The 18,281-nt window shown below is 35.1% G+C and overlaps 2 protein-coding genes across 2 annotated transcripts in view; one reads left to right on the plus strand and one right to left on the minus strand.

Annotated features, from left to right (window-relative positions):
• The window catches only part of LOC110464603 (atrial natriuretic peptide receptor 1-like), a 405,449-nt gene that overhangs the window by 156,414 nt on the left and 230,754 nt on the right, over positions 1–18,281 (plus strand). The gene's annotated exons all lie outside the window — the stretch shown is intronic.
• Positions 1,011–3,321, minus strand: LOC110464605 (C-type lectin domain family 4 member M-like). Its single transcript, XM_021519915.1, has one exon. It carries the CDS (start codon positions 2,950–2,952, stop codon positions 2,197–2,199), a length of 756 nt encoding a protein of 251 aa, XP_021375590.1. The 5' UTR covers positions 2,953–3,321; the 3' UTR covers positions 1,011–2,196.

An 18,281-nucleotide genomic window follows, 5' to 3' on the forward strand; every position in this document is an offset into this window, starting at 1 on the left:
GGTGTCGGAGTTTAGTATGCAAGATATTAAGTTTACGATTTCCGATTTTAAAGTAAATAGGTGGACTTGACTGAATATTTGATGTTAAACAGGATTTGAATGAATTAATAGAGGGTAGAGATCGAACCGAATTGTCTAAGTTATTCCAATAGTGAAGAGTAGAAGGTAGAAAAGAAGAATTAGTAAGAGATAATCTGAAAGGAGGAATCCTATAGTTATTATTGTTACGTAAAGCGTAACCAATGTGATATGCTCCTCTTTTAAAAAAACAACTCGCCCTCAAGTCTTCCTGAGTACCGTTCTTAAGAGAGAAAAATGTTGGTTGTATTGAATAAAAGAGCTGTTATAGCTACAGGTTATGGTTTTAGAAAACAGTTAACAAGTAGGCGCGCTCATTTATGTCAAACTTCCGGTGGTACAAAATGTACTTCCGGTTTACGGTTTGCTCCAAAATGGGTCGGTATAACTTTGTACATCAAGCGACGATCGCACACATCAATATCGTCACGTTGCTGTATTTTACTCACTGTTTTGACCCTTATTCATGAAACAATTATCATGCTCAAGCCAGGAGTTTGTGCTCAACTCAGCTTTTTTGTAACTCACTCGAATGATATGACACCGTAAAAAACGAGGTTTAAATATTGAAAACGTAATTCGGCTTTAAGTCTCTCAAAAACTATTTCTAATCGTTGACAACACACTATTTCTCATTTATTCATCGTCGGCATTAAGGCTTGAGCACTGAATCTGATTATGAGTTTGAGCATGAAAACGGTTTCATAAATATGGCCCGTATTGTTCGCGTTACAACGCAGTATTACAAATATAGCGTGTTATAACGGTGATGGTGAGTTGAGCTATACGTGAATTCTGTCTGATTTCTAGTGTATAAAAACAGGAAAATTCTTCAAATTTCCAGTTACAATGTTAGAATGGCGAGCTACCTTTTTTTTAAATAATCTGCACAAAATACATATTACAAACAAATCTTTGATACACAACCTTAGGCTTGCTTTTAAGATTTATTCACGAAATAAATATAAGCTTACAACTAATTATGTACATGTTCAATATCAAATTCGAGTTGGAAAAAGAAAAATCGTGGAAAAATTGCTCAAATGTATGTTGCATGCAAAACAATAAGAGACAGGTTTGTTTAGAAATTTTTCAGTAGAATGCCTTACTATGAAAAGAACTTCTTGTCTGGAATCTGAATATTGTGCATATTTGAAATAATTACCTGTCTTCAAATGACGTTTCAGTTCCAGAATTGAAATTTAACGCAACGGAAAAAAATGCATGCTATTAGCACATATCTAATACAGAAATACCAGTAAAAGTACAGTGCAATTATTTCAAAATACTTACTTCCGTATGACATTGACACTAAATAACCCTGCTGAATTCAGTTGGTATTCATATCAACTATGATTGTCATGGCCCAAACGATGACGTGATCCTTGTATTTATATGATACACTTGACTATTTCTTGAAGATGGCTGTTCCGTTCATTTAACATGGGAGCGGTTGTTATGCTCACTTTAAAATACACAATAAGATACATAGATATACTTTTCAATGTGATTAAAATATTAAAGAAAGTGAATATAATTACTGAACTGCTTTCAATGTGCATTCATAGGCAGTATAAATGCAAACTGGATAAATGCAAATTCAACATGAAGCGCTAACATGAAAATTCAAACTTAAAGCAGTTCAATGACTAAATATTAAAATCATAAATGTATTATATAATATACACTAAAGATGAACGAATATTATTCTTGCTTCTCGTTCTCCCCTGTAGTACAAACTGTTCGTTAAATAGTTCCTTTGTAAAAATCACCCAATCAGAAAGGTTATAACAAACATGTCGTGTGAATGCAAGACGTGCTTCAATCCAGTGTACAATCAGAATTGTATAAGCGCTATTTAAAACATATGATTTGTTTTATCATATATTACAACAGTCATCCATTGAAATTTAAAAAGCATATGAATTCTAAAAACATCAATATATCTTCCGTTACACATGTTACTGTACGTACAGTTTTGCTGTATGAAGTGCAACGCACGTGCCGTTGATAAGCCATGTTAGGTTGAAAGTACACACAGATACCTTCACAAGACATGAGCAATTATATATACAATTGCATTGTTATTTGTTGACAACAATATAAGGTATGATCAGATTATCCATTTCCTCTTCCGGTGATATTTTCAATAGGGCGTTGGCATATGTATGCCTGTCGGTATTTGCACTTCCGGTCGGTCCAGTAGCATGTCGGCGGTACCAGCTTTAAGAACGATACACATAGCGTGCCGCTTCCGTCCGGCTGTTCTGGACACCAGGCTGTGTAGCTTAGGGGATTTCCGGTTCCTGCCCACATCCACATTTTGCCCTCTTCTTTTCCTCCAATCCAGTAACGCACAAACCGATTCTTATCGTTTCGTATAAAACTGTTTATCTGCTCGTTGTCCGCGATTGCCAAGCGACTATCCATGGCAGCACATGACGTGTTTGCGTCGTCCCAGGAATGCTTGTCTTTGCTGAAGAAATAGCATTGCCCCTGAAAATGTTGCCAGTCTTCGGTACATAGTGCTCCGGCTGTTGTGTTATGATATGACTCGTTCAACTTTCGGATTTCTTTGAAAGCCACGTCCGTTATTCGTCTATGAAAAAGCTTTTTCATGATATGATGATACTGATCTAAAGTCGCATCTATCTGCTGCACGTCCGTTGAGGGCGCCAAACCATGCAGGCGTTCAATCCTTTCAATGCGGGTTTTCAGCGAACATATTTCCGTTTTCTGATCGGCAATAGTTAGGTTGATCGACAATATATTTCGCAACATGGCGTCATCATTGTCACAAGTTCCATTAGAGTTATCGCCCTTGACACAAATAAGCAGCAATGCTGCTGTCGCAAGGAGTTGAACTACACTCATGTTGATTGTACTTAATACTTTGAGAATTTTCTTATCAATTCCTTGAAATGAAATGGAATGAAACTTTAAGGAAATATTCCAACAAAAATACTGTTCCAACTAATATCCAAAGAGATGAATTTTCTCAAGTCCAACATTGAAGGTCAATTAATATTAATACGCAGAGTGTCTGAAACTAACGCGTCACTAGTCAAGTCCGATGCTTTTTAGTTTTCAGATGAATTTTCAAAGTTTAAAATAGTAAAGAGGTTTCAGTTTTCATAATATTCATAGCCATATCGTCGAACGTGATCAAATAGACGCAATTGTAAGCTCCGGCAGGTATATATACCGGTTTTAATCCGGAACCACGAGACAGACCAGACAGAAAGTTTGTCTTGGAATTGTTCGACATGCAGGATAAGTCTACAACGTTTCTATGTTTACCTGTTCTGTGCCAAAACTTTGTTATTGCTTAATTAAAATCTCAGCTATAATGAGTATGCTTTATTTTTATAATGAAGTATTTTGATATACGGCAAGAGACCACACGGGAAGACTGTTGATGCAAAATTGCAAGAAACTACGTAACACAAACGGGAACTCTGCAGGATTTGTCTTCAACTGCCGATTAACTTAAGTGTTTTTAAATAAAAAAAGAAAAAATATTTTCTTATTCTTTTTTTAAAATGATTTACGAAATATTCTTGTATTTCGTTCACAGATGATTTCTTAAAATCACTTTGCATGTTATTTTAGTTGATAAATTTTATAATTGTTGATTTTATTTTCTAAATGAAAAAAACAAATAAACTAAAGTTAAGCCAATCAGACTTTAAACTAAAGATACCTGTTGTAAATAGCCTCATGAAATAAATTATGTATCATAATTGAATAATTGCGAAAAGGATGTGCGGCTCGGCATCCCACTTCGGGTTATAATACGAATCACAGACTCCCTAAATACCTGACCGATTTTTGATAAAAAAATATATGTTTGGCAGGAAATGTAGACGTCTGGATTGTGTATAAAGCTATAAATATAAAACATAATTGATAACCTTGCATTAACTAACATGTTTATAAATTTTGAAACGAATTATTCTTATTTCTAATTAAACTCAGGACGTTTATGCTGTCAAACAGCTTTTGGTTTTGTTTTCAAACAAACCGACATTTGTGTGCTGCAAATAAATTCAACTGGGCTGGTTGGAAATAAAAAGTTAGTATACAAATATGAGTTTAAAAAAAATATATAATATGTATACTATTATATAATTCTTGATAAAATTTATAACAATTATGAATCTAGATTTTTAAAAAGTATATGAATCCCTCTAGTTGGCCGGAAAGGTGCTACGCAGCGGGTCTTATATTATTGTTCGTGGACACCGGAGTACCAATGGTCAGGGAGTTGACCCAATACCTTTTCACGTCCGATTGGGAAATTGAGCCCTGATCGTATTCCGTCTTTTCGTATTGCAGAGTTAGCTGCTCTTGTGAGCAGGTATTTATTGTTACTCATCAATATTTTTAGAAAACGTCGTAATTTTCTCACACAAACCAACGACGTAACAATCAATACATGCTCACAAGAGAAGATAACTCTGCAATACGCAAAGATGGAATAGATGAAAGGCGAGTGCAAATACCACTGCGATACCCGACTACTCTGCCTATACAAATCAAAATGTTGATTACATATGACCAACTTTCATGTTCTGCATTCGATTTATCCTTCAGGAGAATAACTGTTGTACTAGGCGAAGTTAATGCTGGTGTGTATGTCAGCGTATACACTTTTTACTTGTTATGGGTCCGTATTTCTAAAAGCTCATTTACATTGACATATCCAATGCACACGCATCACATTTTAGCGCATTAACGTATTCGTGTGCTTTGATGAAGAGCCGAACCCCAAAGAAAAATGCAACAGCGGACAATATGCACGAACTTCAATAGGCATAATTCAGTGTAATACAAAAGTGCGGTAAATTCTAAATTGTGACCACCGCTAAAATGTTGACGTTTTAAACAGTAACTGAATTCTGAATCATTTAAAAATGTATATAATCATATACAATAAAACCTCGCTATACTGTTAACATTAACTTTTGACAGTATAAAGGAGACTGGCGATAAAATTAGGGAAACATAGAAAGGAATTCCTTTAAAAAAAGAAGAGGGAAATGGACCATTATACATGCATATGTTGGCGATAAGGAAGGTGACAAATTTAACGAGGGGCATTATATCAAGGTTTTACGATCTGTTTTGATTTCCTGTATTGCCTTATGATAATTGCAAAATAGTCACACTTGAAAATAGGTAGTTGCAATTGTACGAGGATAACAAGCACGATATACATGTTTATTACGGTGGCTAACACTGCAGTTTTAAGATCTATATTGATGTCTGTACAGCCTCGCCTACACAGACCCCACGCCCTGCACATTGATATTGCTGTTGCCAAATGCTCTCGAAAATTACAACATTCGTTTTGCCGGTAATTTATTTCGTACCGAAACCCACTCAAGTAATCTGCAAGAACGTTTTCGAGAAAGAATGCAGGTATTTTCTTCCTCTCCCGTCCAATCATTCAATAGAAATGTATAAAGCACGAGACAATATCCGCACGTGCACGTGTGAATGTACTTATGCGATCCCCTGATTAAAAAAGTGAATGTTTTCTGTCATTATTCCTGGATTCTGGATATCATTGCGGGCCAATCTTCTGCTGTAACGATACGAGCATAAAAATTTACGATATTTTTTTTTGTTTTATTTGCAATTCTGTGTATGTTTCCACACCACTTGTGTCTGATACAGCTTATTTCGCCAGGTGTGTGATAGCTCATTGCCCATGTTTACATACAAAACCCGAAATAAAGGGTACGGAGATACATGTCTGCACGTCTGCTTTCATCGACAATGCTCGCCATCTGTTTCCGTTTTGAGTTTTAAAATATCGGATGGTTACATCTTACGGATCGGGGTAATCAACCGAAACGCTCACGTCAAAACTAAACTGCGCAGATAGTGGTTTACGAGGAATGCGGTGCTATGAGACTGCAGAAGGATCACATTCTGCATTCCGTTTTAAAAAAATATTTTACATGATTTACGCTGTGTGATCGTATGAGGCAAAGAATATTGAGCTCCGTGCAAATTCCGGATTTCTGTCTACAGCATACGTTGAAGAAATTAGACCGCTATCTCCACCATTTACGAATCACGCTTTATACTTAGTAAAATACTGATGTTACATTTGAAAGGTGAAGTGTGTACATGTATGAGTTTGCTAACTCACAAATATGAGATAATGAGGATTGATTTCTTACTTATAGCGATCCCTGTACCACTGCCATAACTCTAACTACGAATAGGACATATTTTTTCTAGCATGACTGAAAGTTTGATAAATCATTTCTTTAAAGAAAATCATACATTGTGGGACTTTTATGAAAAATAATATAAAGACTGAATAAGCAATAGTGATCAACAACAGTTATCTGAACGTAACAGGTTAAGCGGGGCTACGCCGGGATTCGAACCATAGACTTCAGATTGTTGGACTGTCGCTCTAACCGACAGAGCTATCTGGTACGTGGAAGTGCTACATGGTTATCCAACATGAAATTAAGGGCCGTTGACTGTGTATATGAAAAGCAAAAGTGCAATGGAAACAGGTGTTCTTAATTTATAGTAGTAACAAGTTTGTATAGTTTGACCTAGACTGGGCATCAGTTTTTATTTCTCTACTGCATTTTACTACTAGCTTATCTCCTCCTAGTTTCAAACTCTAGAATCAGACATCCAAGTGATCAAAACTATTAGAGTTAATTTGTTTTCTTAATAATATAAAATTCTAGAAACCGGGGCCCGTCTAAGTTTGACCTTATTTTTAATGCTTCTCTCATTTGTTGTGAAATTGTGATATTAAATTCCGCACGTTGAAGTACATGTTTGTGGAATTTTATGTACATACAATGTACGTATATTGGAAGATATGAGGTTGATAGACAAACCTAACACATACGCAGGTGATGACACTTTTAAAATTTTGATATTAAATACAGTATGCCAAACATGCATTACACTCTATAAGACAGCTGTTTAGTTTAAACTTTATTTTATTAATGTTAAATTACAATAGTACATGATTATAAATACAGAAAAGGATCCAGAAACAAGTACATAGTACTTATGTAAATCCGTCTCCTTATAGACATAACAGCAGCTATTGATCAGTACTGACAATATTATAGTTCATATAAATATATATATGTATATAAGATAGCTGTTTCGTCGATCTTTTTGGGCTCATCAGTGATGCTAGGGGCCAAAAAGTTGGATATTGAAATTGGTCTTAACTACTGATTAAACTGAAGGGCAGGTGCATAAAACCTGTTAATTACACAATTTTAAATCTAGAGATAACCCGTAGTTAATTTCAAATTATATATCGGTTAAAATACGTACAATGAATATTAAGAATCGTGCCACTAGTAAAAGAACTGTGGCTACATAACTCTTGCAATTATTTTTTTGCAAGAACTTATGTTTTACTTGTAAATGTAGTCATGCGATATAATAATGTTTACAATACTGCACCACTTTATTCGCCGTAAAGTGACATCCGGGTCTTTTCCACTAGTGAAAATAAGGTATATGTGTAAGGTATAATGTCATTATTGTGTATAATTATATGATTGGCCTATTGGTGAGGATAAGGTATTTTGTTTTTGTACTAAAAGTTATAGAAGTGTGACGTAATTTTATTATTTTATAACGTAATTGTACCAATCAACCTGTACATTTTTCTCCTTTCTGGTCATAACGAGTTTTCTGACTGATTATTTTGACAGTTTAAACAAGGAATTCTAAGCCGGCTTAATACATGTATCTCTTTGCTGATGTTGCCCCTGTTACGTAGCTAGTCAAGATTCACTCACGACCGTTAAGAGAGTTTCTCAAGATTTCATCCGGAAAGAGAAAACGTACATGAATGCACCGTACCCGTTCAAGACGAGCAACTTGTGAATTGAAGACCGTAATCAGTGCTGTGTACACGCGGCTGTCAAACTTTTAAATGACTATTTATGTCACACAGGAGCACAGTTACTCAAGCGCTCGTAAAACATGACTCTCGCGCATACGAGCTAATTGATTTACTGTTAGCGCTAACAAGTCCCCTCTGTTTCCCCGTTTTTAGAGCTCATAACAATTTTAGTTTATTTACGATAGAAAATACCCACTGATATCGTAAACCTAAGGTATAAAAATGAAAAAACGGATGAGCATCTAAGATAAGCACGGCAGGCATTAGGTTTAATGGGAGTTAAGAAATCGTGTGCAAACTTAAGTATCATGTGGAAAAGAAACCATTCAGCCGTCTGCAGTATTTTGTTTCGCCTTCAGATTTTTCTGAAAATTCAAGATTTTTTCCTATTTTGTCTCATGCATTACAGTTTTTCCCTTTCTTGCCGATTTGAGTTGTGACGTCATTGACGGCAAGCCTGGTCGTCCTGCAAATACATAAATCAACAATTTGGAAGCACACATACGATAACTGCCCTGAATCGGTTACTTTTGAAATATGCATACCGTTTATAATAATAGTATAGTAATAACAATTCGAGGTTCTTATATACCGCTTCATTTCAACCTGGTTAGTAGGTCGTCTCAAAACGGTTCACAAATTAATATCCATGGTTGTAAGGCCTTTGCAAACATTCAATATCTGTCCCAACTCCCTTGGGGAGCATACATATGGTGCTGCCATTTCGGCGCTCACAGCTAGTATTCTACAGTTATATCACTATCCAACAACGTACTCATTTACAGCTGAGTAGTCTGGAACAAGCAGAGTAAAGTATCTTGTTCAAAGATGCAACACAGTGCCGTGACGTGACTCGAACCCGCAACCCTTTGGTCACGAGCCCGGCGTCCTACCACTAGACTACCGTGTCTCCATCTAATTAAAATACGTTTTATTTCTTTTGATGTTGGATGATTCTATTACGGACGTAATGTTCACTTAGATTTTTACAGTATGTGTTTTCAAAATGACCAGTATATTCAAAAACATACAAAGTGATAAATGGAATTTTCTCTTGTCGGAATTTAAGTGTAATTTCAGAGATTTTTTGTATATTAGCTATTAGCTTTTTATACCCCAAGAGTATATCCTGCCATTAACCTGACACCAAACAGAGCTAGTTTTTTGGTGCCAAACTTCCGGAACTACGGTCCGTATGCTGTTTCTGTATTATAGAAATGAAATCTGCTTCATCATGGCGCTTACAGTTGTAATATCTGTTTAATACTTACTGTTTAAACGTTTCACATCACTTTATGCGGTCTCAATTTTGTTGTTAGGTTTTTACTTCTTCGTTTTGAAAGTCCATTTTCTCCAAATAACGTCTCATTTCTCTATTTTGGACCTTCATAAACAATTAAAAATCTTCATTTTCATTTTCTTTCGTTTCCCCTTTTCTTCTTTGAACTTTATTGCCTCATTTGTCATCCATCGTATTGAAGAACCTCATTTATTACTCGCCTACCTTCTGTTCCTTTTCATTTTTTGCTCGTCTCTTATTCCCCCTTTTCTCCTTTCGTCCTTCAATCAGTTTCATTGATCTGCCCTTTGTCGCACGAGAGAATTCAGGTTTCTCATAAAATACAATACTTCCGGTAATAACAGAATCACCACACGTGACGCATGCGTGCCCGTTAGTGATTTAAACTTAAGAAACTCTACACGAGATTCAATATAAAAACGTCTCTATCAATAGACCGTATCTTCGACTAAAATTGGAAATAACACCCTCCGCTTATTTTCGTGTCTCTTTTTATTTTGTGACTGTACATTTGTAAACATCGGGGTGTAATCTCATGCTCTGGGCCGACAGGGTATTATGTTATATGTAATTGCTAACGATATCAGATTTTACGTGGAAGTGTACGGACTTTATAATACGGGGGCTGAGATCTTGTTATCACATCATCGCTCACACACGTGGATCGGAGACAACATGCAATACCAATTCGTTTTAACCACCCAACGCACGTTTATCAGGATTGTTTAGAGACAAAATAGCCCGCGTGTCTGAAACCTAGATCGATTGTATAAGCTTACATGGATGTACTTTTGGAATTGTTTCCCTAATAAACGTGTACTGTACGCATGCGCAGACTGCTTGACATGAAGGTGGACAAATACTTTTACTTTCCGATTACTGTCTATAGATTTTAAGCGTTCCTTCACGTTCATGACAAATTATAACACCTTTTTTAATCATATGATATCTTTCAGTAGTGATTTATAAAAGAAATTAAACAGTGATTGGTTTTTAGTTATAACCTTTCGATTTCACTATTTATTTTCAATTCATGTTGTCTTTCATTTTGTTTTGGTCTGTCCTTGATTCCTGTTATTTCGTTTTCGCATCATTTGAATTGTGTTCGTATGTCCTAATGTGTTGATGCTCTCGTTTTTTATATACATCATGTACTTGTTTTGTGTTCTATTTGAATGAGGGGATTTTAAATTGCGTTTTTTTGGTGGATGTCGTTCACCTCATTAAAGTTACACATACAATCAAACTTAGCCTATATAGTAACATACTCTAGTATAAATAACTTGAAATAGTAAAAACATGTTCTAGTAACAAACAACCTGTCAAAGCTACACGCCTAGATACATCCTAACACGGTACATGTGACGTCATACTAACTTCATATCTCAGTATTATGGCCTTGTTACATCCAACTTTAGTAACATATTCTAGAAATACAATGTAACATTTATTAGCAACATTTCCAAGTAACATCACGCCATAGAAGCATCACAAGTTAGTAACATGTTCTTGTAACAACATCAATTAGCAACATATCCTGGTCATAGCCTACCCTATTAGCATGGTCTTGTTACATCGTAACCTAGTTGCGTGTGATGGTAACAACCTTGACTAGTAACGTGTTATAGTAATAATCTACATTAATAACATGTTTTGGTAACAACCTGGCTTTAGTAGCACGGTCTTGTAACAACCTACCCTAGTTACATGTCATAGTAACAACCTACCCTAGTAACACGTTCTTGTATACAGCCTACACTTGTTACTTGTCCTAGTAACATCCTACCTTAATAAAATATCATAGTAACAACCTGGCCTAGTAACATGTTCTTTTATACATCCTGCCCTTGTTACATGTCATAGTAACAACCTGGCCTAGTAACATGTTCTTTTATACATCCTGCCTTAGTTACATGTCTTAGTAACAACCTGGCCTGGTCACATGGCATTGTTATATTCTGTCCTAGTTACATGTCATAGTAACAACCTGGCCTAATAACATGTTATTGTTACATTCTGCCCTAGTTACATGTCATAGTATCAACCTAGCCTAGTAACATGTTCTTTTATACATCCTTCTCTCGAGCTCGTTACATGACCTTGTGACGTCATACCTTAAACAAATGTGCTTATAACAACCCGGCCAAGTATCAAACAATTAGGCCTATTCTATAGTTTAAACATATTTTATTTGAAAAATCCAAATGGAATTGGACACAAGTTAAACAACTTAGAAACGTCCTCTTCCATAAACTATTATACAATGGTTACATATACAATAGTAACATAGCTTTGCCTTGTAACCACTTATCCTCCTTTTGGGCATTTACTCACCTCCCACCTTCCCATCACCCGGTCTAATATACCCGATGAAATAGAACAAATCTACGTGCATCGGATACATGTATACAAGCTGACGTCTCCGGAGACATGGCTCTGACCATTAACCTCGGGATCCTAGGTATATATTTCCGTTTGCGCTGTGTATACGTACGCTGTAAACAGAGATTGCCGTGCTCGCCATTTCCCGGGATTTTGGTGGTAGGGAACGTTAACGCAATGTGATTGCATGGCCTCTCATCAATTAAAACTATAATATTATTGTTGTGTGTATGTACATGTTAATTAATATCCAATTTAAATAATATATGGACAACGAAGTAATACCGACAGTGCAGACAAAGGGAGTTTCAAATCTTGAGGCCAACCGCCCCTTTTGCATGACAAACACATGAACATTTACACAACAGAACATATGAGCATTCACTATGAAACATTACTACAACATAAAAATACATAAACATATACATTGTGACAGTGATATTGCAAGTGCAATAATTCGCTATTGAATAACATAAATATTAATTTATTTATAAGTCATGTAAAAGGTTAACCCTTCCCACTGTTTCATCATATGGACTTTTGTTAAGGAAAAGTACATGTCAGTTACGACTTTTGAGAGGAAAAGTGCATGTACCTTTCGTTCACAAAAGGCATTAGAAACGCAATTTAATCACAGCAGGATGTGTTTGTGAAATAGAATCGATGACCAGCGCTCGTAGATATCGGTAGCTGTCCATTCCCCATACACCAATAAATAACAAAGATACCCGTACATCTCTGGGACAAAAGGAATACAATTAACTGTAGTTGTCTGATCTCTCAGCCGAAAGTGCGATAGTTGGTTATCTAAACAATGGTATGCCATTAATAAATTCGTATTTCATAAAAAGAATGATGACTGATTCAGAAATGAATTTATGAATATAAACTTTATTTAAGAGCAACAAAATCATCTTTATTATATTGAAGTTATATACGGTCAAATGGTTAGGAGACACGTTGTTATCAAATTACAATTTATTGTATTATATTACATATATGTTTATAAATTGATTTACTATTATGAAATTTGTACTCCCTGGAGTGGGTAGTATTGCCAATATCGTCCACTCGAAATATAACGATAATATAACTATATCGAAAACAAAACAAATCAATCTCCGCAGTAGAAAATGTACTTAACTTATTAGGAACAAGGGATCACAGTTTTAAAGTTTGCCAGAAATTTGATCTGATGCCGCTGGTATATTTTGTACTGTTATGATATGATAACGTCCCTATGTACAACTTTCTTAAAAAGATAGCAATATGCTGTGATTCATTTAGTTTATCTTAAACTCTGCTTTATATTGAACACAATCTAAAACGTCCTAGCCACACTCACATGATCAAAACATAAGAAACAGAAAATAAATTCTGAATCATATAGAAGATATATTTATTTACTTTGCTACATTAAACTGTTTATCCACGTTTGTCATTAGAATAAGACTCCATTGCATAACTACTTTGAACTTGCTCACAGTTTAGTTTTACTTCCCCCTCAATATTTAATATGTAATTGTAGTAGAAGATTAAACTCAAAATCAGCTTCATGTATCTTTAATATAAGGATTAGGTCATGGCAGCACAATACGCTATATTTTCATCGGTGCAATCACATGTGTTTTGTTTACATTCATCTTTCAAGACACAAGATGGTAGACACTGCAGGTAGTTTTTTGTTAGTTCCCACACCTTGATAGCCACAATTATCTCTTTATGAGTGGTACTGTAGCACTGTTTATAATACGCACACATCACTCGTTATTAACTTGACATTAACCTCTATTGCCTTTTTTATAAAAAAATCATTCCATTAAGAAGTTTAACGCACATCCCATTCTGCTTCTACAGTAGTCTAGACCGATCTGAATTTCCATCTTTTTGGCCCAAGGCATCACTGATGAATCCTAGAAGTAAGAAAGAGCTATATGGTGCATTGTCATCACTTTCTGCCATGCTGTATCCATTACCACGATTTATAGTGTAATCACCTGTGCGTCTTTTACGTTCAGGCTTAAACAAATATTATTCTTAGGTACCATGTTTAAGAAAGTGATCTTAACGACAACAGATTGACTACCTGTCCAGTGGATTTGGAAGTAAAATTCGGACTTGTTAATTTCTATGTATTATATCTTCTTTTCTCGTGCCTCTAGCAACTTCGTTATCTCGAGGTCTGAGTGAATCGTTCGAACTGCCGTTTTAAAATTTCTATCATACACAGGTTTTTGATCAACACATTTTCGTGCAAAGACATGAAAAATGTTCAGAGACAATCTGGTAACGCATACTTGTATATTACCATCTAACGTTTCATATTTTAGAATCGGTAAGATTATCCTGTCATTAAATATTTATCTGTTTATCATTTATGTCGTATTATTACAGGGTACGTAATGACTAGACGAAGTTTTGTCACTCATGCGTTCTAATTTAATTTAACAAATAATTACCTTAGTCTTTTATCAATGATAATGACGAGATTACTTTAAAGATCATACACTGCGCTATCTCGTTGTGTATTGTCTAGTGCGGTCGGTCGACGCCATTTTAGAGGGATTGTCGCGACATTATGCTGTACTTAAAGAAAAGCACGTTTATTTTAATTGTTGGCTAACATTATTTAGATATGGCCAGTAAATTGCAATTGTTTCGGATCTTCGGTTTAGTTGATACCATCGTAATAGACAAAACAAGACCTTGTGTTTCACTCACTGAGTTCTCTTCATAATCTAAACTACAAAATCAGAACGAATCAATTTTAGTGAGGTGTCATTAAGTGTATTGGGAAAAAACCGTTACCTTGATAGCGGCAATTTGGACGGATTAATTTTTAACTTTTCATAAGAAACGATTTTGGAATCATGCTAGATTAAGGTCCAACAATTCTGTCATGTTTTGAATTCCGTATAAAAGTTTATGAAAGTGCAAATGCACCTAATGCAAATGTGATTATTTCTAAAAGGACCAACGAATGTCAGGGGAAATGTTGATTTATCAGTACTGATCGAATACTACATACTGTGGAACGAATTGCGAAGTAGTTACAAGTTTGATATGAAGCAATTCTCTGTCTGTGTGGGAATTCCTAATCCACGAGTCCATGTTCCCACGAAATTGTTTTGTCGGGAAACCACAAAATTTTGGCCCCCTGAAAATATCCGATTTCGATTGATACTTACAATAACAATGGTGACAATTGCATGATGCATTGAAACACAAAAAATACTTCCTTGAATATTATGGCGTCTAAGTGGGCTATGGCGCAGTATTATATCAAGCTTTATTTCTAGTGCATATTTTAAGAGATGAAGAAAATGAAATATAGAAAAAATGATTGCGCGTATCTGATGCCTACTGTATTGTGTATCTCACTGAAATGCCATGCCAAAGGCACCAAACGCAGCATTCCGCCCGGTCACATTATACTGACAACGAATTGCGAGAGGGACGTTGACGCGGTTTAGTCGTTATGCTAAAAATATTGGCGTTAATTCGACTATTTACGGTAACCGTAAGATGGCATCTCGTATTAAATGAAGTACTGTAAGTAGTAGTTAAGATGTTGAATGAAACCTAGGTCTGACAGGAAGGACATCAACTGTTACGATATAGTAATGACCGACATTTATGACAGCCGTGTCTGGACGCAAACTTCTCCATCTTCATTTGTAGGGATAAGTGTCATTCATAGAATATTGTTTATAGCCAGACATTTTGATTCATCAATATTTTATGGAGTTGTCTCTTATTGTTCCTTGGTTTATGCGATTTGAGTAATTGACATCCCACAATGCATCACTTGAACCCTTTGGAAGGTTTCGCTGATATATATTAACTATAAATAAAACTTAGTTCTACAGGGCTGATATAATGCATCATACAACGCATCACCTTAGCCTCTATAGAACTTTTCGCTAAGAGATATCTTTTATTGATAATACAGAGAAAGGTTTCACTTCTTATTCTTAAGCACGGAGCCTCCGGGGATAGAATCAGTCCAGATCAATATGGAGGCGAAATGTTTATTGATATCCATTCCAAGTTATGTCCAATGGAGATATGTTCTCCGTGGCGTGAAACCAGGAAACTTGACACTCGGTATGGAACTCTCGCTCACCGTTTAACAGTATGGCCTCACCCCCGGGAGTTTACATTACACCTTTCCATAACCACGTTGAAAGCCGGTACAATTAAATTAACCTCCCAGCGGTGTTTCATTCTCATTCCTACCCGGAAATCTTATAATGATAAGCATTAGTGTGCTTCACGTAGACATTGCAATGAAGACTGAAAATGGTCAACTTTGAGTACACCAAATGCTGGGGAATGGAGTTAAAATATATGTAAAACATAGATTAAAAATGAAAATACCTTACACATTTAGGCTGTCATAGGTTTTCTGTAGCCTTATTTCTTTTGTAATATGCTATAACCTTAAAAAAACGATTTTACTGTCCGGTTGAAAGAAATATAAAAGCATAAATAAGACACAAACACAGATGTTTTTATATGATAAGATAATGTTAAGCCACGATCTCTCACCTCTATCACGACTGTTTACCCGGGTGAGAATACCTGTTATGATCGCTAGGTTCTTAGATCTATTTCTCATCCCTGTTACCCCCTCCCTTATATTAACTAGTAATATTGGACCATAAAAACACTGAAGTCAATTGCCCGCGATTTTGGTATAATGAGCTGTATCTACACACTTTCTACATTATCTTATTACTAGATTTCTAGCTTTTATATCAGAATCAAGAATATATTCCCAGTCTGTGCATAGCAGTGATACTTCTCCGGCAAAAAGAAAATCATTTAAACAAAAGAAACCTTGACATCTTTTTAGTTTTTTTGATTTTTGGCCCCGTTGCGATGCTCCTTGATGGTAATATTTGATGCTGCAGTCCATTTCCTGGACAGGAACATGAATTTAAGGTTATATTTCACTTTTCTCCAATTGAAGAGTTTCGAAAATGTTTTTGAAATAAGAACAGAGTTATATAAGATAAATGAATGGTTACAAAGTTTAGTTTTACTTTTTACCTACATTTATTTAGATAACTTTGATGCTGTCACATTGATGAATCAACTGCAAGAAATAAAGATAATTCTAGGTTTTGGCATTTTATTGGGAAATTTAAGACATATCGAACAAAGCTTGCACAACGGAATAATTTAACGAATAGTTAAACAAAATATCAAAATCAAAATTATATTTTGTTTTAATATCTGAAAATGAAACATATTTAATTCGATACTTGACTACACGTGGTGTTTTTTTTAAAAATTAATATAGAATTTTCGAATGCTAGATGAAGTTTTATATTTAATTTTCGAAAAATAAGATTTTAAACAACCAGTTTGTTGACTTTTGTTGTGAACTCTTTACCCCTCTTGCTTCATTTAACTATTTTAATATTCTATAGATGTAATGCAATAAACTTAAAAAATCATGAACATAAACATATATCATTTAACCGATATTGATGAAAAACAAGTTAAATGAAAAAAGAAATTTTAGGAATCAAGTTTTTGCTGGCAGATTAAATGATGCCTTCATAGACGTAACGCAATTAGGACACTGATGTTAACAATCGTTGTTAGCTTAACGACTTCTGAAAACAGACTTTAAAAATAAATCCAAGACCATATTAAATGCTCTTCATTTTTGCCTTTCATCGTTTATTACAAGGTTGGATTTTGAAACTGTCATTCTCAATAAAGATACATAATACATTTTGTAATAGGCAATTAATATGCTCTATAAATGAAATGTTAAGCTTATTGTAAGTTAACCATGCTTTAATCAACAGTTTTCTGAAGTACATTTACCAATTAAATTTTAGTAGGCGTGCAAGATATCTTTTTGTTCAATTTCGAAATTTGTCAAAATGTATTGCACATCCTATATATTCTGCAGCTGTTACCACTAGGTGAGCTTTGATCAATTTGATTTGCTGTGTAAAAATTAATGGGAACAAACATGTATGTACCGCTCGTTATCTCTAATGAAAGAGCAATGTGCAGCTAACTGTGTTTATAACAAGTTTGCTGATTCATCTCGCTCCTACGTCTCTTATAATCCATTAACACGACCCATTTTTAAGCCATCACCACGACCTGTGTGAAAATAAATAATGTAACGGACGTTTTTAAGCCATTAACACGACTTGTGTGAAAATATTGTAACTGAAGTTTGTAATCCATTAAGCCATTACCACGACATGTGTAAAAATATTGTAACGGATGTTTTAAAGCGAAACAATATTGCGAAACAATATTGTAACGGTCGTATAATACATTACCATAACGTTTGGGGAAATATTGTCATGGACGTCTAAAATCCGTTCCCACGATATGTGGAATAAAATTGTAACGGATGCTAATAATCCATTACCACGACTTGTGGGAAAATATTGTAACGGACGTTTTAAGCCATTCCCACGACCTGTGTGAAAATATTGTAACTGAAGTTTTTAAGCAATTACGACGACATGTGTGAAAAAATTGTAACGGACATTTGTTATCCGTTCCGACGACTTATGAAAAAATATTGTAACGGACGTTTATAATCTATTACTATGACGTGTGAGA

The sequence above is a fragment of the Mizuhopecten yessoensis genome, unplaced genomic scaffold (assembly GCF_002113885.1).
Source record: "Mizuhopecten yessoensis strain PY_sf001 unplaced genomic scaffold, ASM211388v2 scaffold11013, whole genome shotgun sequence".
Taxonomy (NCBI): Eukaryota; Metazoa; Mollusca; class Bivalvia; order Pectinida; family Pectinidae; genus Mizuhopecten; species Mizuhopecten yessoensis.